The following is a 24,343-nucleotide window of genomic DNA, read 5'->3' as shown; positions in this document are numbered from 1 at the left end:
GAAATATGTTAATATAAATGTTTCAGACATTACATGAAATTTCTAAAAATCTTATATGTTCTGCTATAATGTTATAAGTCATAATTCTAGTTATTACTTTAAAATGTATATCTCAGAAATAGCTAAATTTCCTTGTCAACTGCATTATTATGAACTTTCATCATATCTTTAACCGTGGTCATTTTTAAGTCTTTTGTCATTTACAGACAGTTCTGGGTGTACTCTGATGCTTTTGCAAGTATGTTCCTATAAAAGGGTTTCATCTTCAAGGAATTCATGGAAAAGACTCTGACAAGTACACGTTTCTGGTAACTGACTATACTGCTGAAGTGAATGAATAAGCATTTTCAGAACTCTAATGGAAAACTGATGAACTCATAAAAGTGCTAACAAAAGATCAAGATGAAAAAAAAATTAATTACATGGGAGTGAGTGAACTGATGAGGATGATTATAATTTTTGTGACTTTGTTTGAATTAAAAAAAAAAATCCCACAAGGACTCAGAGGCAAAAAATATACAAATCAATTTTCACTGCAAAGTAAAGGAGCTGTTACAGTGGAGGATTACTGGACTGAATGTCAATATTATGACATAGTATGAGTGTGTTTCGTGTTTGGTAATTGCAATCATTGTTGCTTTTGTTGTGGTCATCCATTTACAATGCTTGGTGTCAGTCTATTTATCTCTTGTAAAAATAAAATACAGTGTGTGTGTGTGAAAAAAAAGATGGATTATGTAAAAACATGCATAAAGCTAAAGATTCAAAATGAGACAAGAAAGGTAATTTTCTTTTGTACAGATGGTAAAATATTTAGATTTCCTTTACAGTTAAAACTTATTTCTACAATTTTTAAGATAAGGCTTCTGTTCTGATTTATCAATAGATTGTCCAAGAAGCCCTGGACAAAGCCCGAGAAGGCCGTACCTGCATCGTGATCGCTCACCGCCTGTCCACCATTCAGAATGCAGACTTGATAGTGGTGATTGAGAACGGCAAAGTCAGGGAGCACGGCACACACCAGCAGCTGCTAGCACAGAGAGGCATCTATTTCTCCATGGTCAGTGTCCAGGCTGGGACACAGAACTGATGAACTCTTGTTATAGTGTATCTTAAAAATAAATACAAATCATTCTACAACTTTCTCTGATTTAGAGACTTCTTTTCTAAGTCATCATAAAATATAGGTATATCTTATTCCATATCAATTTGGAACATCCAATTTGGGGTTGGATATTACAGCATTTGAAATTTAGGAGTTAAAAGTAATATCTGGCTTGATGAAGTGTGAAAACAGCCTAGCTCTGAGTTACCAAAAACATATGGAGAGAATATCACTCAACCATAAAAAGGAATGAAGTAACACCATTTGCAGCAACATGGATGGACCTAGAGATTATCACACTAAATGAAATAAGTCAGAGAAAAATACCACATGATATCACTTATATGTGGAATCTAAAAAAGAAATATGATACAAATGAACTTATTTACAAAACAGAAAAAGACTCAGAAAACAAACTTATGGTTAGCAAAAGGGAAAGGGGGAGGGGTAAATTTGGAATTTAAGATCAACAGGTATGCACTACTATATATAAAAATAAACAGCAAGGGTCTACTGTATAGCACAGGGAACAATATTCAATATCTTGAAATAACCTATAATGGAAAAGAACCTGAAAAAAAAATGTATATATATATATAAAACGGAATCACTTTGCTGTACACCTGAAACACTATAAATCAACCATACTTGAATAAAAAAATTTAAAAATCATATGGAGAAAGTGAAGAGCAGAGTTTAGGTATATAAAACTGTAGAATTAAGATTCAATGCGATCCCTATCAAATTACCCATGACATTTTTCACAGAACTAAAATAATCCTAAAATTCATATGAAACCATAAAAGACACAGAATTGCCAAAGCAATCCTGAAGAAAAAGAACAACCCAGGAGGCATAACCCTCTCAGACTTCAGAGAGTACTACAAAGCTACAGTAATCAAAATAGCATGGTGGAACTTCCCTGGTGGGGCAGTGGTTAAGAATCCACCTGCCAGTGCAGGGGACACGGGTTCAAGCCCTGGTCTGGGAAGATCACACATGCCACAGAGCAACTAAGCCCGTGTGCCACAACTACTGAGACTGCGCTCTAGAGCCCACAAGCCACAACTACTGAGCCCTCGTGCCTGGAGCCCATGCTCCGCAACAAGAGAAGCCACCACAATGAGAAGCCCACGCACCGCAACTAGGAGTAGCCCCCACTTGCCGCTACTAGAGAAAGCCCGCCTGCAGCAATGAAGACCCAACACAGCCAAAAATAAAAGTAAATTAATTAATTTTAAAAAGTACTTAAATGTAAAGGTTTAAAAAAAAAAAACAGCATGGTATTGGCACAGAAACAGACATATGGATCAATGAAACAGAATAGAGAGCCCAGAAATAAACCCACATGCCTATGGTCAATTAATCTTTGACAAAGGAGGCAAGAATATACAATGGGAAAAAGACAAGTCTCTTCAGCAAGTGATGCTGGGAAAGCTGAACAGCCACATGTAAATCAATGAAGCTAGAACACACCTTCACACCATATACAAAAATAAACTCAAAATGGCCTAAAGACTTAAACATAAGACATGACACCATAAAACTCCTCGAAGAGATAATAGGCAAAACATTCTCTGACATCACTTGTACCAATGTTTTCTTAGGTCAGTCTCCCAAGGCAATAGAAATAAAAACAAAACTAAATGAATGGGACCCATTCAAATTTACAGGGTTTTGCACAGCAAAGGAAACTATAAACAAAATGAAAAGACAAGCTGCAGAATGGGAGAAGATATTTGCAAACAATGCGACCGACAATGGATTGATTTCCAAAATACACAAACAGCTCATACAACACAACAACAAAAAAACCTAATCGAAAAATGGGCAGAAGACCTAAACAGCCATTTCTCCAAAGAAGACATAAAGATGGCCAACAGGTGCATGAAAAGATGCTCAACATCACTAATTATCAGAGAAATGTAATTCAAAGGACAATGAGGTATCACCTCACACTGGTCAGAATGGCCTTCATTAAAAAGTCTACAAATAACAAATGCTGGAGAGGGTGTGGAGAAAAGGGAACCCTCTTACACTGTTGGTGGGAATGTAAATTGGTACAGCCATTATGGAGAACAGTATGGAGGTTCCTCAGAAAACTAAAAATAGAGTTACCATATGATCCATCAATCCTGCTCCTGGGCATATATCCAGACAAAACTCTAATCCAAAGAGATACATGCACCCCTATGTTCATAGCAGCACTATTCACAGTAAGCAAGACATGCAAGCAACCTAAATGTCCATTGACAAATGAATGGATAAAGAAGATGTGTAACAGATATACAATGGAATACTACTCAACCATAAAAAAGAACAAAATAATGCCATTTGCAGCAACATGGATGCAACTAGATTATCATACTGAGTGAAGTAAGTCAGAAAGAGAAAAATACCATTATGTTATCATTTATATGTGGTATCTAAAATATGACACAAATGAACCTATCTATGAAAAAGAAACATAATCATGCACATAGAGAACAGACTGGTGGTTGCCAAGGCAGAGGGGGTTGGGGGAGGGATGGAGTGGGAGGTTGGGGTGGGCAGATGTGAGCTTTTATATACACAATGGATAAACAACAAGGTCCAACTATACAGCACAGAGAACTATATTCAATGTCATGTGATAAACCATAATGGAAAAAAATATATATAACTGAATCACTTTGCTGTACAGCAGAAATTAACATTGTAAACCAACTATACTTCAATTAAAAATTAATTAAATACACCTGTAGAATTAGACGAAGCCACAGACATAGGGAAAATTCTTATGGTCCTGATTCGTTGGGTAGATAATAGGGTAGTTTGGGAACAATTTTCCTTGTTACAAAGTTAAAATATATTGTTCAATAGCGTACTCTCTTCATTGGTAAATTTTCAAGTTATTCTATTAGAGAATTGAGGTTTTAAAAAAAGGAATGTATTCCCAGCTTTATCATCAAATTCCAAGAGAAAATGGAATTGTTCTTAGACAAGCTAACTGTAGGCACACACTTCTTCCATATAAAGCAAGAAAGAGGCATATTTTTTAAATGTTTAAAACACATTAATAAAAATTGTACATATTATCTCAGTGCAATTTGAAACATTTGAAAGAAACATCAATATAATGCTGTTTCTCTAGAATTGCATTACTTTTACAAATAATTTTATTTTCCCAGAAGACTGATCCACTTCAACAAGAAGGAATATGTTTAGTTGGAGACCAAAAAGGAATATTCTAGGCAACCCTTGGAAGTTGGCCACTCTGAAATGTTTTTTCCTTAATTTACTGCAGCAATAACCATTCTCACTGCTGTGACAGGTTGTTTAGGTCAGTAATCTACCCAAATCAGGTCTTCTATATGTAATAAATTATATATACCAAGGAATTTTTCAAATGTAACCATGTGTAGCAGTAGACTGAATTTCAGTTAACCAAGAGAGGAGTGGGGCAAAGGGTACATTACCACAGTGACTCAAGGTGAGAATTCAACCTACTCTTATGTAATTATTCTCAAACTTGCCTGGTAAGGATCATGGAGCATTTGCTCCTAGAAATTCTGACTCAGTAGGTGTGGGTAAGGCCTAGGAATCTCTTTGTAAAAAGCATTCCAGACGATTCTTAACTTCGGGCAGGTTAGAGGAACATGTTAAAGCATGAGTGAAAAGAGGTTTCTCTGCAGGAGGTGATTAGCTTCTAAAATACCCAATTCTTTAGATATTATTTAAAAACAACCAAAGAGGCCTTACAACTTCTACCTTTCACTCTTGGAACATTCCCACTGCCCAGTATGAAGTCCAGGCTAGAATCCTGAATGATCAAAGACCATGCAGAGAGAGTCCCAGCCAGTAAGTCCCCAGGCAGTGGTGAGGCTGTCTCAGACTTCCCAGCCTCACCCAGCAGCCTGGTGATGGCAGCGGCATAACTCACTCAGGCAAGACAGAAGCAGAGCCATCCAAATGGGCACAGCCAACTGACAGAGTCACGAGAAATGATCGTAAGACAGTAGGTTTTGCATGGTTTATTACACAATACATAACTGATCAGAAAGTACAATGTCCAACAGGAATGAAGCACTTACTAAAACACTAAACAAGAAGCTATATGATTTTGAGAATTTTATTTTCTGAGAATAGAAACTACAAAACAGAACAAAGGAAAGATAAATCCTGAGAATCTGATTTAGTATTTAATCCTTTTAAAGTGACTGATTTTAAATATAAATGCTTTAATTTCATATTCACAAAACTAATTATAACAATATACTATAATAAATTTTTTTAGGGTTTTTCATGTATGTCAGAGGGTGTAAACCTCCTTACTACAACCTAATTCTTTTGTCTGTTCAACATAAACTTTTTTTTAGACTAAATTGTAGTGGTCTTTCCCAAACATAGTAGACTTATATCCCTGTGGTGACTGCGGAATCATTGATTTCAGGGAAATTAGCATCCAATCCTGTATTTCATATCCTTTGGCAACTAGAAAATGTTAAAGTGCTTGAAAGATACAGTCTATGATGATGTTCAGAGAGAAGATTTATTACCTACACAGGTACCAACAAAGATACTTAAAAGTTAGATTTGCATTGTTAAAATCTGTAGATTTGCATTGTTGAGGCTAACCTTCAAGTTTGCATAGTTCTATAGTCATATCATAATTTGCATTGCTGCTGCATCAGAAGCTTAAAAATATTTCTATTTTCTATGTCAGAATAAATTTAGAGAGCATAATTCTACTAATTTCTACATTCAACAAGTTTCCTTCAGTCAACATCCCTTCCTATCTCACATCACCAACCCACTCCCGGCATCCAGTTTTATGACATGTTTTGTTAAGTGCTTACTAAATGATTGATTAGTCTCTAAAGATGAGCAATGTCCATCAGTTGCATCATATCATTGAAAGCACGAAAAGTCTGCTGAACTAGCTTTTCTGCGTCAGTCTCTGGACATGATTTCCAGGCTGTACAGGCCACAATAAACCTGTGAAGCACAAATAATAAATGATGAAGTACAACACAAAAATCAACACAAAAAGGCTCCAAATAGTGATGGTGAATAGAGCCATGACCTTTATTCCATCTGGCTGTTCACATATGAAATATGATTTATTGCTCACATTAGGTAAATGTAAACTGACACAATAGAAAGTATAGCCATATTTATATATAATGCTAGGAACACTTAATTTACTGCGTGACTAGAGCCTAAGGACAAAAAGGAAACAAAAAACTAGCCAGAGCTCAAGAGTGCTCTGGAGTCAGGTCTTATTGTGTTAAACAACCTCACCTCTTCCCATAGAAGACCTTCCCAATATGCCCCAAATGGAGTGAGTTACATATGAATTCATGCCACTGTCTGCAATAAAACTTGAACTATTTTTAAAGAAGAAGAATACAGTGCTTGAAGAGAGTAAAAAAATAATAATAAAATAGAGAAAGAAGGATAAGAGCAGAGAAAGGCTGTTTCTAGAAAAACCAGAGAGAAACTCTCCTGAAACCAAAATATGCCTTCCACCACCATGTCCTTCTAGATCCTCCTGATGAAGAAATCCCCTATCTGGCAGGTGATAAAAGTGGTCCCAGGAAGCTGAAACAAACAGGAAAGTAGCGTGGCTTCTGGTGGGCTCAGAGCCAAAACCTCGCTACTAACACTCCTGGAACTAGCCTTCCCCTTTCCAGACACACACATTTTCTACAGCAAAACATGCATTATGCTCAAGTTAAAATCAAAATGTTGTGTAATGTAAAGCTTGTGGATGACCATGCAATTTTCACATCACTAAAAATTAAGACTGGAAAGTACGTATCTTTGACATGTACTTTAGATTAAGCAGAACAAAATAAAAACATGTTCTGGTCCAGTATATAATGATGAAACCAATGTTTGAGTGGATTATACTTGCTGAAACATATACAGCAACCTACAGAAAGTCCTGCCTTGTTTTCACGTAGTGATTCATGATCAGTAGGCATCTTCTAGCTACATTGTGCATACACTTCTCAAATATTTAGCAAGATCTAAATATTTCTTTGCAAAGAGTAACGATTTCTATTTATGTGTTAAATTTTTTAAAAATTCAGTTATATTTTTAAATTATAGAAAGAACAATCATTCCTACATGAACAATTCACAAAAGAATATATACAGATGCCAATAAACAAAGAGAAAATGTTTTACTTCATAAGAATTCAGGTTAGGTTATTTTTCCCTATAAAATTTGTACAGACTGCTTCATAATGTCTAAAGCTGGCAATGATGTGATGAAATAAGGAAAGATATAATATTATCATTATTTGTAATGAGAAAAACTGGAAATAGTATGGAAGTGGTTAAATTATGAAATCCATAACACTAGACATTACTCAATCATTAAAATACCTCAAAGGATATTTAATAGCATTGGGAAATGCTTGAAGTAATATTAAGTGAGAGTGCAATTCACAAAAAGGACACTAAAATATGTACAATATGATCTAAATTTGTAATAATTACACACAATCTATGTATATTATAGATTAGAAAGATAATGGTCTTATGTCTTATAATGGAAATGTTAACTTTGTTCTTATATTTTTCCATATTTTACAAATTTTTTTACATTGAGCATGCAGTACATTTAAAATAAAATGTTGCACTCCCTCTTGCAAGAGCACTGGAATCACAACTAACTGCTGAACAATCATCGACAGGAAGACCCTGGAACTCACCAAAAAAGATACCCCACATCCAAAGACAGAGGAGAAGCCGCAGTGAGAAGGTAGGAGAGGCGCAATCACAATAAAATCAAATCCCAGAACTGCTAGGTGGGTGACTCACAAACTGGAGAACAATAATACCACAGAAGTCCACCCACTGGAGTGAAGGTTCTGAGCCCCATGTCAGGCTTCCCAATCTGGGGGTCCAGCAACGGGAGAAGGAATTCCCAGAGAATCAGACTTGAAGGCTAGTGGGATTTGACTGCAGGACTTGGACAGAACTGGGGGAAACAGAGACTCCACTCTTGGAGGGCACACACAAAGTAGTGTGCGCATCAGGACCCAGGGGAAGGAGCAGTGACACCATAGGAGACTGAACCAGACCTACCTGCTAGTGTTGGAGGGTCTCCTGCAGAGGCAGGGGTGGCTGTGTCTCACCGTGAGGACAAGGACACTGGCAGCAGAAGTTCTGGGAAGTACTCCTTGTTGTGAGCCCTCCCAGAGTCTGCCATTAGCCCCACCAAACATCCGGGTAGGCTCTAGGGCTGGGTTACCATTACCTCAGGCCAAACAACTAACAGGGACAGAACCCAGCCCCACCCAACAACAGACAAGCAGATTAAAGTTTTACTGACCTCTGCCCACCAGAGCAACACCCAGCTCTACACACCACCAGTCCCTCCCATCAGGAAGCTTGCACAAGCCTCTTAGATAGCTTCATCCACCAGAGAGCAGACAGCAGAAGCAAGAACTACAATTCTGCAGCCTGTGGAACAAAAACCACATTCACAGAAAGACAGACAAGATGAAAAGGCAGAGGACTATGTACCAGATGAAGGAATAAGATAAACTCCCAGAAAAACAGCGAAATGAAGTGGAGATAGGCAACCTTCCAGAAAAGAATTCAGAATAATGATAGTGAAGTTGATCCAGGACCTCAGAAAAAGAATGGAGGCAAAGATCGAGAAGATGCAAGAAATGTTTAACAAAGACCTAGAAGAATTAAAGAACAAACAAACAGAGATGAACAATACAATAACTGAAATGAAAACTACACTAGAAGGAATCAACAGCAGAATAACTGAGGCAGAAGAATGGATAATGACCTGGAAGACAGAATGGTGGTATTCACTGCCACGGAACAGAATAAAAAAAAAAGAATGAAAATAAATGAAGACAGCCTAAGAAACCTCTGGGACAACATTAAACACAACAATTCACATTATAGAGGTCCCAGAAGGAAAAGAGAGAGAGAGAAAGGAGCAGAGAAAATATGTGAAGAGATTATAATCAAAAACTTCCCCAACATGGGAAAGGAAATAGCCACCCAAGTCCAGGACAAAGAGAGTCCCAGGCACGATAAATCCAAGGAGAAACACGCCAAGACACACAGTAATCAAATTGACAAAAATTAAAGACAAAGCAAAATTATTAAAAGCAACAAGGAAAAAACAACAAATAACATACAAGGGAACTTCAATAAGGTTAACAGTTGATTTCTCAGCAGAAACTCTACAAGCCAGAAGGGAGTGGCATGATATACTTAAAGTGATGAAAGGGAACAACCTACAACCAAGATTACTCTACCCAGCAAGGATCTCATTCAGATTTGATGGAGAAATCAAAAGCTTTACAGACAAGCAAAAGCTAAGAGAATTCAGCACCACCACACCAGCTCTACAACAAATGCTAAAGGAACTTCTCTAAGTGGGAAACACAAGAGAAGAAAAGGACCTACAAAAACAAACCCAAAACAATTAAGAAAATGGTAATAGGAACATACATATCAATAATTATCTTAAACGTGAATGGATTAAATGCTCCAACCAAAAGACACAGGCTCGCTGAATGGATGCAAAAACAAGACCCATATATATGCTGCCTACAGGAGACCCACTTCAGACCTAGGGGCACATACAGAGTGAAAGTGAGGGGATGGAAAAACATATTCCATGCAAATGGAAATCAAAAGAAAGCTGGAGTAGCAATACTCATATCAGATAAAATAGACTTTAAAATAAAGAATGCTGCAAGAGACAAGGAAGGACACTACAGAATGATCAAGGGATCAATCCAAGAGGAAAATATAACAATTATAAATATATATGCACCTAAGATAGGAACACCTCAGTACATAAGGCAAATGCTAACAGCTATAAAAGAGGAAATCGACAGTAACACAGTAATAGTGGAGGACTTCAACACCTCATTTACACCAATGGACAGATCATCCAGACAGAAAATTAAAAAGGAAACACAAGCTATAAATGACACAATAGACCAGTTAGATTTCATTGATATTTATAGGACATTCCATCCAAAAACAGCAGATTACACTTTCTTCTCGAGTGCACACAGAACATTCTCCAGGATAGATCACATCTTGGGTCACAAATCAAGCCTCGGTAAATATAAGAAAACAAATCATATCAAGCATTTTTTCTGACCACAACGCTATAAGACTGGAAATCAATTACAGGGGAAAAAATGTAAAAAACACAAACACAAAGCGGCTAAACAATACGTTACTAAATAACGAAGAGATCACTGAAGAAATCAAAGAGGAAATCAAAAAATACCTAGAGACAAATGACAATGAAAACATGACGATCCAAAACCTATGGGATGCAGCAAAAGCAGTTCTAAGAGGGAATTTTATAGCAATACAATCCTACCTCAAGAAACAAGAAAGGTCTCAAATAAAGAATCTAACCTTACTCCTAAAGGAATGAGAGAAAGAAGAACAAATGAAACCCAAAGTTGGTAGAAGGAAAGAAATCATAAATATCAGAGCAGAAATAAATAGAAACAAAGAAAACAATAGCAAATATCAATAAAACTAAAAGCTGGTTCTTTGAGAAGGTAAACAAAATTGACAAACCTTTAGCCAGACTCATCAAGGAAAAGACGGAGAGGACTGAAATCAATAAAATTAGAAATGAAAAAAGGAGAAGTTACAACAGACACTGCAGAAATACAAAGCATCCTAAGAGACTACTACAAGCAACTCTATGCCAATAAAAGGGACAACCCGGAAGAAATGGACAAATTCTTAGAAAGGTATAACCTTCCAAGACTGACCAGGAAGAAATAGAAAATATGAACAGACCTATCACAAGTAATGAAATTGAAACTGTGATTAAAAATCTTCCAACAAACAGAAGTCCAGGACCAGATGACTTCACAGGTGAAATCTGCCAAACATTTAGAGAAGAGCTAACACCCATCCTTCTCAAACTGTTCCAAAAAATTGCAGAGGAAGGAACACTCCCAAACTCATTCTACAAGGCCACCATCACCCTGATACCAAAACCAGAGAAAGATATTATAAAAAAAGAAAATTACAGACCAATATGACTGATGAATACATATGCAAAAATCCTCAACAAGATACTAGCAAACACACTCCAACAACACATTAAAAGGATCACGCACCATGATCAAGTGGGATTTATCCAAGGGATGCAAGGATTCTTCAACATACACAAATCAGTCAATGTGATACACCATATTAAGAAATTGAAGAATAAAAACCATATGATCATCTCAATAGATGCAGAAAAAGCTTTTGACAAAATTCAACACCCATTTATAATAAAAACTCTTCAGAAAGTGGGCAGAGAGGAAACCTACCTAAACATAATAAAGGCCATGTATGACAAACCCACAGCAAACATCATTCTCAATGGTGAAAAACTGAAAGCATTTCCTCTAAGGTCAGGAACAAGACAAGGATGTCCACTCTCGCCACTATTATTCAACATAGTTTTGGAAGTCCTAGCCACAGCAATCAGAGAAGAAAAAGAAATAAAAGGAATCCAAATTGGAAAAGAAGAAGTAAAACTGTCACTGTTTGCAGATGATATGATACTGTACATAGATAATCCTAAAGATGCCGCGAGAAAACTACTAGAGCTAATCAATGCATTTGGTAAAGCTGCAGGATACACAATTAATGCACAGAAATCTCTTGCATTCCTATACACTAACAATGAAAGATCAGAAAGAGAAACTAAGGAAAGAATCCCATTCACCATTGCAACAAAAATAATAAAATACGTAGGAATAAACCTACCTAAGGAGGTAAAAGACCTGTACTCAGAAAACTATAAGACACTGATGAAAGAAGTCAAAGACAACACAAACAGATGGAGAGATAGATACCATGTTTTTGGACTGGAAGAATCAATATTGTGAAAATGACTATGTTACCCAAAGCAATCTACAGATTCAATGCAATCCCTATCAAATTATCAATGTCATTTTTTACAGAACTAGAACAAAAAATCTTATAATTTGTATGAAGACACAAAAGAGCCCGAATAGCCAAAGCAATTTTGAGGGGAAAAAACGGAGCTGGAGGAATCAGACTCCCTGACTTCAGACTATACTACAAAGCTACAGTAATCAAGACAATATGGTGCTGGCACAAAAACAGAAATACAGATCAATGGAACAGAATAGAAAGCCCAGAGATAAACCCAGGCACCTATGGTCAACTAATCTATGAGAAAGGAGGCAAGGATATACAATGGAGAAAAGACAGTCTCTTCAATAAGTGGTGCTGGGAAAACTGGACAGTACATGTAAAAGGATGAAATTAGAACACTACCTAACACCATACACAAAAATAAACTCAAAATGGATTAAAGACCTAAATGTAAGACTGGACACTATAAAACTCTTAAAGGAAAACATAGGAAGAATACTCTTTGACATAAATCACAGCAAGTGTTTTCTGACCCACCTCCCAGGGTAATGGAAATAAAAACAAAAATAAACAAATGGGACCTAATGAAACTTAAAAGCTTTTGCACACCAAAGGAAACTAGAAACAAGACGAAAAGACAACCCTCAGAATGGGAGAAAATATTTGCAAATGAATCAACGGACAAAGGATTTTCTCCAAAATATATGAACAGCTCATGCAGCTCAATATTAAAAAAAAAAAAACCCAATCCAAAAATGGGCAGAAGACCTAAGTAGACATTTCTCCACAGAAGACATACAGATGGCCAAGAAGCACATGAAAAGCTGCTCAACATCACTAATTATTAGAGAAATGCAAATCAAAACTACAGTGAGGTATCACCTCACATCAGTTAGAATGGGCATCATCAGAAAATCTACAAACAACAAATGATGGCGAGGGTGTGGAGAATGCAACAGTGCATTCCCACCAAATGCACTGTTGGTGGGAATGTAAATTGATACAGCCACTATGGAGAACAGTATGGAGGTTCCTTAAAAAACTACAAATAGAACTACCATATGACCCAGCAATCCCACTACTGGGCATACACCCAGAAAAAAACCATAATTCAAAAAAGACACATGCAGCCCAATGTTCACTGCAGCACTATTTACAGTAGCCAGGTCATGTAAGCAACCTAAATGCCCATCGACAGATGAATGGATAAAGATGTGGTACATATACACAATGGAATATTTCTCAGCCATAGAAAGGAATGAAACTGCGTCATTTGTAGAGACGTGGATGGACCTAGAGACTGTCATACAGAGTAAGTCAGAAAGAGAAAAGCAAATATCGTATATTAATGCATATATGTGGAATCTAGAAAAATGGTACAGATGAACCGGTTTGCAAGGCAGAAATAGAGACACAGATGTAGAGAACAAACATACGGACACCAAGGGGGGAAAGTGGAGGGACGGGGGATGGTGGGATGAACTGGGAGATTGGGATTGACATATATACACTAATATGCATAAAATAGATGACTAATAAAAACCTACTGTATAAAAAAAGAAATAAAATAAAATTCAAAAAAAAATTGTTGGCCGAATATCCACATGCTGGTGTTCATTAATTCCTCTAACAAATAATTTCACTTCACAATAAACATGGCATTGTAGTTCTAAAAATAAAATAAAATAAAATGCTATTTCAAAAATAAACCAATATTCTTTAGGTCACACATTTTCAAGCTTAACAGTGAATGAAAAAATTCCTTTCAGAGAATTTCCATGTATTGTTATTTCATTTGAAAACTATTTTGGGTGTATACACAGTAATGACACATAAATGTACACTTCGAAATCTGACCTCTTTTCTGAGCTCCAAACATATATCCAACTGCCTACTGGCGTATTCTCTTGTATATAAATTATAATAAATTCCTGTATTAGCAGAAATCTTGAAGTCACCATGTACAAAACAAAATTGTTGATTCTACCCTAACATGGCCATTGCCCCCCTAATTTTCTCCATCCCAGTAAATGCCACCATCAGAATCAGCAATCCATCAGTAAATCTTACTGGTTCTACCTCCAAAATACCTCTCAAATACCTCCACTGCTCTCCACCCTCAGTATCAACTGCCACGTTCAATGTATCATCCATGCTTCCTGATTTCCTTCATCTCATTCTTGCTCACAGTACGGTCCACCTAATTTATATTGCATGTAACAGCCAAGGATCCTTTTCATATGTAAATAAAATGTAACTTTCATGCTTAAAATTGGTAAAATGCTTCCCATTATTTTTAGGAGAAAATCCAGACTCCTTAGCATGTTACAAGGCCCTACATCAACTGACCACCCCAACCAAATCAGTATCTCCAGGAGTGCTGTTTTTAGAGTTCTCCAGGTGATTCTCATGTGCACTCAGGGCTGAGAACACTGCCCTCCCTACCAGATTTAGCTCCTGTGTACCGCTCTTCAATCTCTTCTTCTGCCACCCTCCCACTCAACTGTTAATGTATAGCCATAGTGCCTCTGTCCCTTAGAATTCCAAGCTCTTCCCTACCCTCAGACCTGTATGCTTATGTTAAACAACAAAGTCATTGTGAAACATTTACTGAGTGCAACATATTTATGAGGTATTGTTAGAGAGCTGGGGATACAAAAACAAAGACCATGTTTGTGGGATTGTATTCTAGGAAGGAAAGATAGGTAACATGCATATAAGTACACACACACACACACACGGTGGTTATAAATGTTAAAATGCAGCAGGTGTGTGTGGGGAAGGGGGGAAAATGCTATCTTAGATGGTCAGGGAAGGCCTCTCAGATGACAGCAAATATCTATCTGAAATAAAGGAGTCATCCTTGCACGTATTTCAAGGAAGAGACTACTAAGCAAAGGAAATCATGACCGTGAAGGCCTTGAGGAGGGCGCTTGCCTGGCATGTTCAAGGTACAAGGGAATCAGGAGCAGCCTTGTAGGAGACAAGGTCAGAGAGGTAGATGAGACCTAGATCATGTAGGGTCTCTCAGGAGGACTCTGGATCTTACGTGAGTGAAAGAAAAAGCCCTCAGAGGGTTCTGAGTAGGAGAACAATATGAGTTGAGTTCCATTTGGCCATCAGGGCTGCTGTGTAGAGAATGGTCTCTAGGGAAGGACAGGTGGAAGCAGGAAGACCTCAGAGAACCTGTTGCAGTGACCTAAGTGGGAGAAGACAGTGGCTCAGCCAGGGTGGCAGAGTTGGAGAGAGCAAGCAGGGATCAGATTCTGGAAAGCCATCTTCCTGGCTATTCATATGACGAATTCCTTCGCCTCCTTAACATCTCAGTTCATTATTCCTCCCTCACACACCTTCCCTGACCACATACTATATAAAGCAGTGCTCTGTCTCTCTACCAGTTTGTCTCTATTACCACAACAATTTGATTATTTGCTCTACAACATTCATCACTATTTGCAGTTATCCTGCTTATTTGTTTGCTCTTGTTCCTGTTTCCCAAATAGAAAATACTATCTTTAAGAAAGGGGTTTTGTCTGTCTTGTGTCCTTACCACCTAAAACAATCCTTGGCACATTGTAAGTTCTCATTAAATATTTCCTGAATAAGTGAATGGAAACTGTCCCAGGATCATTAAAAATACATTTTTCAAAAAGTCAAAGAGCTGAGGCATATCTGGCTTAAACTCTTATCACTGCATGCAATGTAACATCCACGACTTGTCAGAGAATATGTTAGAATCCTTAGCTATTCTCTGTATATGATGATGATTTTGGACCTGGTAAAGGATAAACATGGCTAATAAGATCCATGTTTAACCTTTATCATTCAACCTTTAATTTGTAGATTAATGTATAGAAACTGAATACTATGGGAATACATCATTAAGACTTAGATGCCAACAAATAAAAGCACCCCTGGTATGCACAAATCACGCTTGACATGGAGACAGATGATAAAATTTTGAAAAAATAACACTGACTGTAAACTCTTTAAAAAAGGAAAAATAGAAAAACAGTACCTTAGAAACTGAACTATGTCACACATTTTTTTTTTTAAAGAAGATAGAATTTATTAGAGGGAAGGGTCGCTGCCAGAACAGTGGGCTGACTTCCTATTCTGAACATGTGCTACTAGTCAGTTTTTATAGCCAGAGAACAAAGGAATGGTCCGAGGTGAAAATTTCATTTACTGATTGGTCGAGGCACATATACCTTCCTTCTATAAAGTGGCAGTGGGACAGGGCAGATGCCTTTCCTTATTTGGGACAGGTCCCATCGCACAGGTGGCCTCAGGAATTTCATAACCATCACAACATGGTGGGGAGGGTGATTAAGAGTCCAGTAGGGGGCTTTCCTGGTGGCGCAGTGGTTGAGAATCTGCCTGCGAATGCAGGGGACACGGGTTCGAGCCCTGGTCTGCGAAGATCCCACATGCCGCGGAGCAACTGGGCCCGTGAGCCACAATTACTGAGCCTGCGCGTCTGGAGCCTGTGCTCCGCAACAAGAGAGGCCGCGACAGTGAGAGGCCCGCGCACCGCAATGAAGAGTGGCCCCCGCTTGCCGCAACTGGAGCGGGCCCTCGCACAGAAACTAAGACCCAACACAGCCATAAATTAATTAATTAATTAATTAATTAAAAAAAAAAAAAAAAGGAGTCCAGTAGGGGGTGTGATGTTGAAACGTTTTCAGGCAGGGTGGTCCTTTGTCCTTGAAGCACCCTTGTCCTTGGAGCACAGAGTCTTGCTCACTGGACCACCAGGGAAGTCCCAGGAGGCTCATATTTAGAGAGGAAATTCCGGTGGAACATAGATGTTTAAAGGGAATTGCTGTGATGTTTGCCACGTGGTATGCAATGTCACTCTTCTTCCACACCTTCTCCAAAAATCTTCAGTAAAACTTTATCGCTCCATCATGTACAGCACACTGGAACTGGTCTCCTAGCATTGCATTTAAACACTGAATGCAGCCTCAGAGTGGACCAAGGGTGAGAGCTCTGGTTACCGTTGGGGGCCTTGCCACATCTGGCCACATCCGATTTTTTTTTTTTAAACATCTTTATTGGAGTATAATTGCTTTACAGTGGTGTGTTAGTTTCTGCTTTATAACAAAGTGAATCAGTTATACATATACATATGTCCCCATATCTCTTCCCTCTTGCGTCTCCCTCCCTCCCACCCTCCCTATCCCACCCCTCTAGGTGGTCACAAAGCACTGAGCTGATCTCCCTGTGCTATGCGGCTGCCTCCCACTAGCTATCTATTTTACATTTGGTAGTGTATATATGTCCATGCCACTCTCTCACTTTGTCCCAGCTTACCCTTCCCCCTCCCCGTATCCTCAAGTCCATTCTCTAGTAGGTCTGCATCTTTATTCCCGTCTTGCCCCTAGGTTCTTCTGACCATTTTCTTTTTTTTTTTTTTTTTTAGATTCCATATATATGTGTTAGCATACGGTATTTGTTTTTCTCTTTCTGACTTACTTCACTCTGTATGTCAGTCTCTAGGTCCATCCACCTCACTACAAATGACTCAATTTCGTTTCTTTTTATGGCTGAGTAATATTCCATTGTATATATGTGCCACATCTTCTTTATCCATTCATCTGTCGATGGACACTTAGGTTGCTTCCATGTCCTGGCTATTGTAAGTAGAGCTGCAATGAACATTTTGGTACATGACTCTTTTTGAATTATGGTTTTCTCAGGGTATATACCCAGTAGTGGGATTGCTGGGTCGTATGGTAGTTCTATTTTTAGGTTTATTTTTAAAATTATTTATTTATTTATTTTTATTTTTGGCTGTGTTGGGTCTTCGTTTCTGTGCGAGGGCTTTCTCCAGTTGCGGCAAGCGGGGGCCACTCTTCATCGCGGTGCGCGGGCCTCTATCGCGGCCTCTCTTGTTGCGGAGCATAGGCTCTAGATGCGCAGGTTCAGTAGTTGTGGCTCACGGGCCCAGTTGCTCCGCGGCATGTGGGATCTTCCCAGACCAGGGCTCGAACCCGTGTCCCCTGCATTGGCAGGCAGATTCTCAACCACTGCGCCACCAGGGAAGCCCTATTTTTAGTTTTTAAAGGAACCGCCATACTGTTCTCCATAGTGGCTGTATCAATTTACATTCCCACCAACAGTGCAAGACGGTTCCCTTTTCTCCCCACCCTCCCTAGCATTTACTGTTTGTAGATTTTTGGATGATGGCCATTCTGACTGGTGTGAGATGATATCGCACTGTAGTTTTGATTTGCATTTCTCTAATGATTAATGATGTTGAGCATTCTTTCATGTGTTTGTTGGAAATCTGTATATCTTCTTTGGAGAAATGTCTGTTTAGGTCTTCTGCCCATTTTTGGATTGAGTTGTTTGGTGTTTTGATATTGAGCTGCATGAGCTGCTTGTAAATTTTGGAGATTAATCCTTTGTCAGTTGCTTCATTGGCAAATATTTTCTCCCATTCTGAGGGTTGTCTTTTCGTCTTGTTTATGGTTTCCTTTGCTGTGCAAAAGCCTTTAAGTTTCATTAGGTCCCATTTGTTTATTTTGTTTTTATTTTCATTTCTCCAGGAGGTGGGTCAAAAAGGATCTTGCTGTGATTTATGTCATAGAGTGTTCTGCCTATGTTTTCCTCTAAGAGTTTGATAGTGTCTGGCCTTACACTTAGGTCTTTAATCCATTCTGAGTTTATTTTTGTGTATGGTGTTAGGGAGTGTTCTAATTTCATTCTTTTAAAGGTAGCTGTCCAGTTTTCCCGGCACCACTTACTGAAGAGGCTGTCTTTTCTCCACTGTATATTCTTGCCTCCTTTATCAAAGATAAGGTGTCACACATATTATTTTTCCCATTTTTCACATTCCACCTGAAATGCCTCTAAGCCTGCTCTCTTCTTATTCATACGGTGCTATATGTAGCCCCGTTATCTTAATTCCCAAGCTCTGACAGACCCCTGTGAAGAGACAGCCAGACTCTGTGAAAGGGGACTTTCCATGCCTTTCTGTCAATTCGCTATTACCTTGTTCTCCACCTCTCTTTCCCCTACCAGGTTTTAGTATTTTCTTTCTCATTCTTTCCACAAATTTAAGTCAAACCCCATATAACCAAAATGAAATGCATCTGAATTGGTAAAACATCCTTTTCTGAACATAAATTAATTTACCTTGTCTCGTGTCTTGGTCTCATTAGTATTGTCTATGACTGCACTAACCACCACATATTTACAGACCATCAAATTTTATCTGAACTTGTCATCAAATACCTTGGGTAGAACAAATATGGTAATATGTGTACTGATTTTGGAGGATGATGATGACGTGATCTCTGAGTCAACCTGAAACAGTGCTCTGCACAAAACACCTAAAGGACTGATTTGACAAATGTCTCAAAAGCAGGAAAGAGAAACAAATACGCATTAAACGCCTAAGTGGTAAAAAATAATTGCCCATGCAGCAAGTGACAGATGACAACACCATCAGAATCACAGTGTAGGAAAGACAAACAACAAAAGTGAGCACAGTTAAGAATAATAAAGATGTTAAAAAAATAAAATAAAATAAATAGAACACTATTCTAAAAAAAAAATTTATAGATGCAAATAAAATATACTAAACTAAAAAATTAAAAAAATTAAAAAATAAAAAGAGCAGCCTCACCTGTCATCTCTGATATGATAGAAAAATCCATAGCCATTGTGTACCATGGGAACCACCACTCCCTGGACTCTTAAATAACCAATCAGACTTGTTGAGAGAACAAAGTTTCCACCTCCTCCACTGTATGGCACAAAGAAAGGATATTTTACTAGGCTTACAGAAGCTTACATTGTTTCTGAAAAGCTTTTAACATTCAGGAAGAAAGAAACTGATGAGGTTACAAAACACTACGTTATATTACCTTCTGGAGAAAAGTGGGTCTGTAAAGAGTTCTGGAACAGGGAGACATTCCTCTTTTGCTATTAGTGAGAGACCTAACAGATGACGGTCAAATCCTGCAATAAAACCCCAAACCTGAAGTTAGAAAAATGTTTTCAGCACAAGAGAATTTTTTTTTTAAGTCAGAAAAAAAACAGTATATGTACCTTTTCCAGTTGAACAATCTTTCATCATTTTATTATGTTTTGCAAAAGCTTCTAACATCCTGTGCTGCTGCTCAAAAAGCTGTGTTAAAAATCAAGAGATACTTCAATAACAAAGTGTACAGAAACCAAACAAAAAACCTGAGCTCAAAGTAATTAGAATTTGGCAGGACTTCCCTTGGGGCACAGTGGTTAAGAATCCGCCCGTCAGTGCAGGGGATACGGGTTCAAGCCCTGGTCCAGAAAGATCCCACGTGCCGTGGAGCAACTAAGCCCGTGCGCCACAACTACTGAGCCTGCGCTCTAGAGCCCGCAAGCCACAACTACTGAGCCTACGTGCCACAACTACTGAAGCCCGCACGCTTAGAGCCCGTGCTCCACGACAAGAGAAGCCACCGCAATGAGAAGCCCGCGCACCGCAACAAAGAGCAGCCCCCACTTGCTGCAACTAGAGAAAGCCCGGGCACAGCAACGAAGACCCAACGCAGCCAAAAAATTCATTCATTAATTAATTTTTTAAAAAAGTAATTAGAATTTGGGTAATTTGGGAGAGAAAAAAGATTCTGAGGAAGACCTTGAGATGTATAACTTTTCTCTCTTTTTCCTCACTTCTTCCACTGCCTTTTTTAATTTTTATTTTATATTGGAGTATAGTTGTAAGTTGTTGTGTTAGTTTCAGGTGTACAGCAAAGTGATATAGCTATACATATACATTTATCCATTCTTTTTCAGATTTTTTTTCCCCATTTAGGTTATTATAGAATATTGAGCAGAGTTCCCTGTGCTATACAGTAGGTCCTTGTTGGTCATCTATTTTAAATATAGCAGTGTGTATACGTCAATCCCAAACTTCCAATCTATCCGTCCCCCCTACCCTTACCTACCCTTACCTTTTCCTCTGCCTTTTCTTTCCTATATGCCCTGCAACTTGATTATTTCTTTCCCAGAACGAGAAAATAGAAACTTGTGGGCAGCACTGAAGTGATATTAACAAGTGTAAAGACAGAAGCAATTACGATTTCAAAACTAAAGCATAGTTGTACAAAAATGATAATGAAGCAGCTCTATGAAATTAAAATAAGTTAACATACATAACTATGTCAATCAAAACTAAAGAAACAAATGCAATACCAAAATAGCAGTGGGAAGGAACTACCCTTTTGTGTAAATGCTTAAAGTATAAAACAAAACATATATTAAAGCTGTACTGGTTCTAATATACAAAAAAAAATCTGATTTCAAAAACATTCAACCACATCAAGAAAAGCTTCCTTTTAAAGGCACTTTGGGAGAGTCTACATTTTATGGGTGTTATCTAAAGGTAGATTAACAGTAGTGAAATACTCAAGGTGTTGAAGTTACTTTGCCTAGAAAATGACACAAATGGGTTTCTTATCAGGTCTTCCCTGTTTCTTATTCTTTCCAAGTATACACTTCACTGGCAAATGAAGAAATGTTTGAAAGTTTCCAGAAAAAAGAGATTTGAAAATATTTTACTGATCCAGGGATTTGAAGAAGTTAGTTATTTAAGAGCCAAGTTTCCTTTAGAACAAATTCTGTTAATTTTTTCTTTTCAAATACTCACACTGGTAGAAGGATCCTGCATGGATTGGCACCATCTGACTGCTTCTACTGTACACGATCGCACAGTCTCTGTACGGCCATGATAAAAGTATCTTGTCATAGCTGTTTCATAGCAGCAACCAGGGCTACAAGAAAAAATGAAAATAAGAGAATGTATCATGAGAAAGAAAATGCTCTAATGTTATTACAAAGAGAGTTTACCTAATAAAGCTGGCTTTGGTCAGAGACTAAGTTCTACAATACAGACTACGATTGAGATTTTCAATAACAACGAGGCTGTTTTCAACATCAAAGAGCAAAAAGTACTGTGGCCTGGTATAACAGGAAATGTTTCAAAGGCTTGGCTGCTGTCAGGTTGTGTACATTGGCGTCTGTGGCAGGTGGCCTCTGAGATGCCCCCAGTGATCCCTGCCTCCTGCAGATGCCCTGGTATAACCCCTCACGCTGCGTGTGGGATGGATTTAGTGTCTTTCTTCTAATGAAAGGAATATGACAAAAGTAATGAGATGTCACTTCTGAAATCAGGTTACAAAGAGAGCTCTCTCATCTCCTTACTCTGAGGAAAGCCTGCTGCCATGCTGGGAGTTGCCCTGTAGAGAGGCCCAGGTGGCAAGAAACAGAGAGAGGCCTCTGGACAACAGCTTGGGAGGAAATGAACCTTATTAATAACCATGTCAGTGAGACTGTACGCAGATCCTCTTTAAGGGGTGCCTTCAGATGAAGACACGGTCCTGGCTGACACCCTGACTACTATCTGACAAGAGACCTGAAGCCAGAGGCACCCAGCTAAGCTGTGCCTGGACTCCTGACAGACAGAAAATGTAAGCTGATAAATGTTTGTTGTTCTAAGCTACTAAGATACGGGGTAATAGAGTCCTTGGCCTTTAGTTTCCTCCTACAGAACATGAATGACTCTAGAATTAAGTAAAAGCATTATTTAAGAAGTTCCCTAGAATGATGACTGTTTTCCTGGGGTGGAGAATGATATAACAATTTTTGGTACAAAGCTCTTACTTTCCTGGTGATAGGAATTTAGAGTTAAGGCAATCAAATGGAAGAGTAAAAGGTCTGAACGTGGGCACTAAGAGTGCTCAGTTTTTTTTTTTTGGCCGTGACATGCGGCTTGTGGGATCTTAGTTCCCTGACCAGGGATTGAACCCAGGTCCACGGCAGTGAAAGCACCGGGTCTTAACCATTGGACCGCCAGGGAATTCCTGCAAACAGTTATTGAGCCTCCTCTGTTCAGTGTTTCTATAAGACTGTCTCCCTGAGCTGAAATAGTATCCTTTCAAAATGTGAAGGAGAAAGTGTAAATAAAAATTTAAACCACCACTAAAATAGCATTCTTTAAAAAACAAAGATAAAAGCAGTAAGAATGAATGACAAAAAAGCACTACTCTGCAACCTGTAATGAAATAATAGATCTTGGTAATGATCATCAATGGCCACTAAAACCATTAGGCAAAAAAATCAGGGAGGAAACTTTATAATGGATGTTGGCTAACAATTGAACTCAACCTCAATCTGAACAGGATGCGATAGGAAACAAATAATATTAACTATTTGATTTACTGTTATAAAAAATAATAAAAATAATCGATTACTAGTCTCAAGTTGCCAAATCTAACTACCAGTTTATAGGAAACATGGGAGATAGAACAACAATGTTTAACAGTTTTTTTACTTAAAGGGCAAATACATAAAACAGTAATATAAATTTATGTTAATGGACACACAACGTAAAAAGATGAAATCTGTGATAAAATAAAGAGGGTGGTACAGAGATGGATAAAAGCACAGTGTTTGTATACTATTAAAAGTAAGCTGGTATTATTCAAACCAGGTTGTTATAAATTTAAGATGTTAAATGTAATTTCCAAGGTAGCCATAAAGAAAATGGCTTAAAAAATACAAAGAAAGAGTAGGGAAATCAAAATGGTACACTACAAAAAAAAAAAATCAAAATCACTACTACCAAAAAAGAAAGTAATGGAGGAACTGAAGAACAAAAACATGTAAGCCCTACAGAATACACAGCTAAATGGCAGAATTCTCCCTCCTTATCAGTAACTCTCCAGTCAAAGGCAGAGATTGGCAAGATGAACAAAAAACATCATCTATATACTGTCCACAAGAGATTCTGTTTAGAAACAAAGACAGTAAGAGTTTAAAAGTAAAGTGATGAAAAAAGATAGTAACCAAAAGAGAGTTTGAGTGGCTATACAATTTTTTTTTCCATTAGGAGTGGCTGTATATATATCAGACAAAATATATTTTAAGTAAAAAGGCTGAATGAGACAAACAGGACATTATTTACTGAAAAAAGGTTTAATTCATCAAGATATAACAATTATAAAAATATATGCACCAAACAACAGAGCTATAAGATATATGAAACAAACACTGACAGAATTGAAGAGAGAACTAGACAGCTCTACAACAATAATTGCAGACTTCAATACCCAACTTTCAATAATGGATAAAACACGTAGAAAGAAGATCTAATAAGGAAAGAGAAGACTTGAACAACACTATAATAACTACACCTAAAAGACATATATAGAATATGCCACTAAGGAACAGCAGAATACAAATTCTTCTCAAGTGCACATAGAACATTCTCCAGGACAGACCATATATTAGGCCACAGGACAAGTCTCAATAAATTTAAAAAGATTGGAATCATACAAAGTA

At 37.9% G+C, this 24,343-nt stretch overlaps 2 protein-coding genes across 11 annotated transcripts in view; one reads left to right on the top strand and one right to left on the bottom strand.

Moving 5' to 3' along the window:
- ABCB4 (ATP binding cassette subfamily B member 4) overlaps nt 1-1,140 on the top strand; it is a 97,374-nt gene extending 96,234 nt beyond the window's left edge. For all 3 annotated transcript variants that reach the window (XM_082472472.1, XM_082472470.1, XM_082472471.1), the window contains one exon: nt 887-1,140. In XM_082472472.1, the coding sequence (XP_082328598.1) occupies nt 887-1,090 (204 nt within the window). In that variant the 3' untranslated portion in view covers nt 1,091-1,140. The remainder of the gene's footprint in view (nt 1-886) is intronic.
- CROT (carnitine O-octanoyltransferase) overlaps nt 1-24,343 on the bottom strand; it is a 104,288-nt gene that overhangs the window by 35,678 nt on the left and 44,267 nt on the right. For 3 of the 8 annotated variants that reach the window (XM_082472501.1, XM_082472495.1, XM_082472496.1), the window contains 5 exons: nt 21,651-21,774; nt 20,069-20,147; nt 19,885-19,978; nt 19,644-19,763; nt 5,104-6,082 (listed from right to left, as the gene is read on the bottom strand). In XM_082472501.1, the coding sequence (XP_082328627.1) occupies nt 5,962-6,082; nt 19,644-19,763; nt 19,885-19,978; nt 20,069-20,147; nt 21,651-21,774 (538 nt within the window). In that variant the 3' untranslated portion in view covers nt 5,104-5,961. Of the gene's footprint in view, nt 1-785; nt 1,112-5,103; nt 6,083-13,190; nt 15,207-16,683; nt 16,974-18,680; nt 18,799-19,643; nt 19,764-19,884; nt 19,979-20,068; nt 20,148-21,650; nt 21,775-24,343 lie in introns of those variants that run through there. The other 5 variants (XM_082472497.1, XM_082472502.1, XM_082472498.1 and 2 more) reach the window with 5 other exon arrangements.

This window comes from Balaenoptera physalus, assembly GCF_965194825.1.
Source record: "Balaenoptera physalus genome assembly, chromosome: 8".
NCBI lineage: Eukaryota > Metazoa > Chordata > Mammalia > Artiodactyla > Balaenopteridae > Balaenoptera > Balaenoptera physalus.
This window is presented reverse-complemented; position numbering and strand designations above follow the sequence as displayed.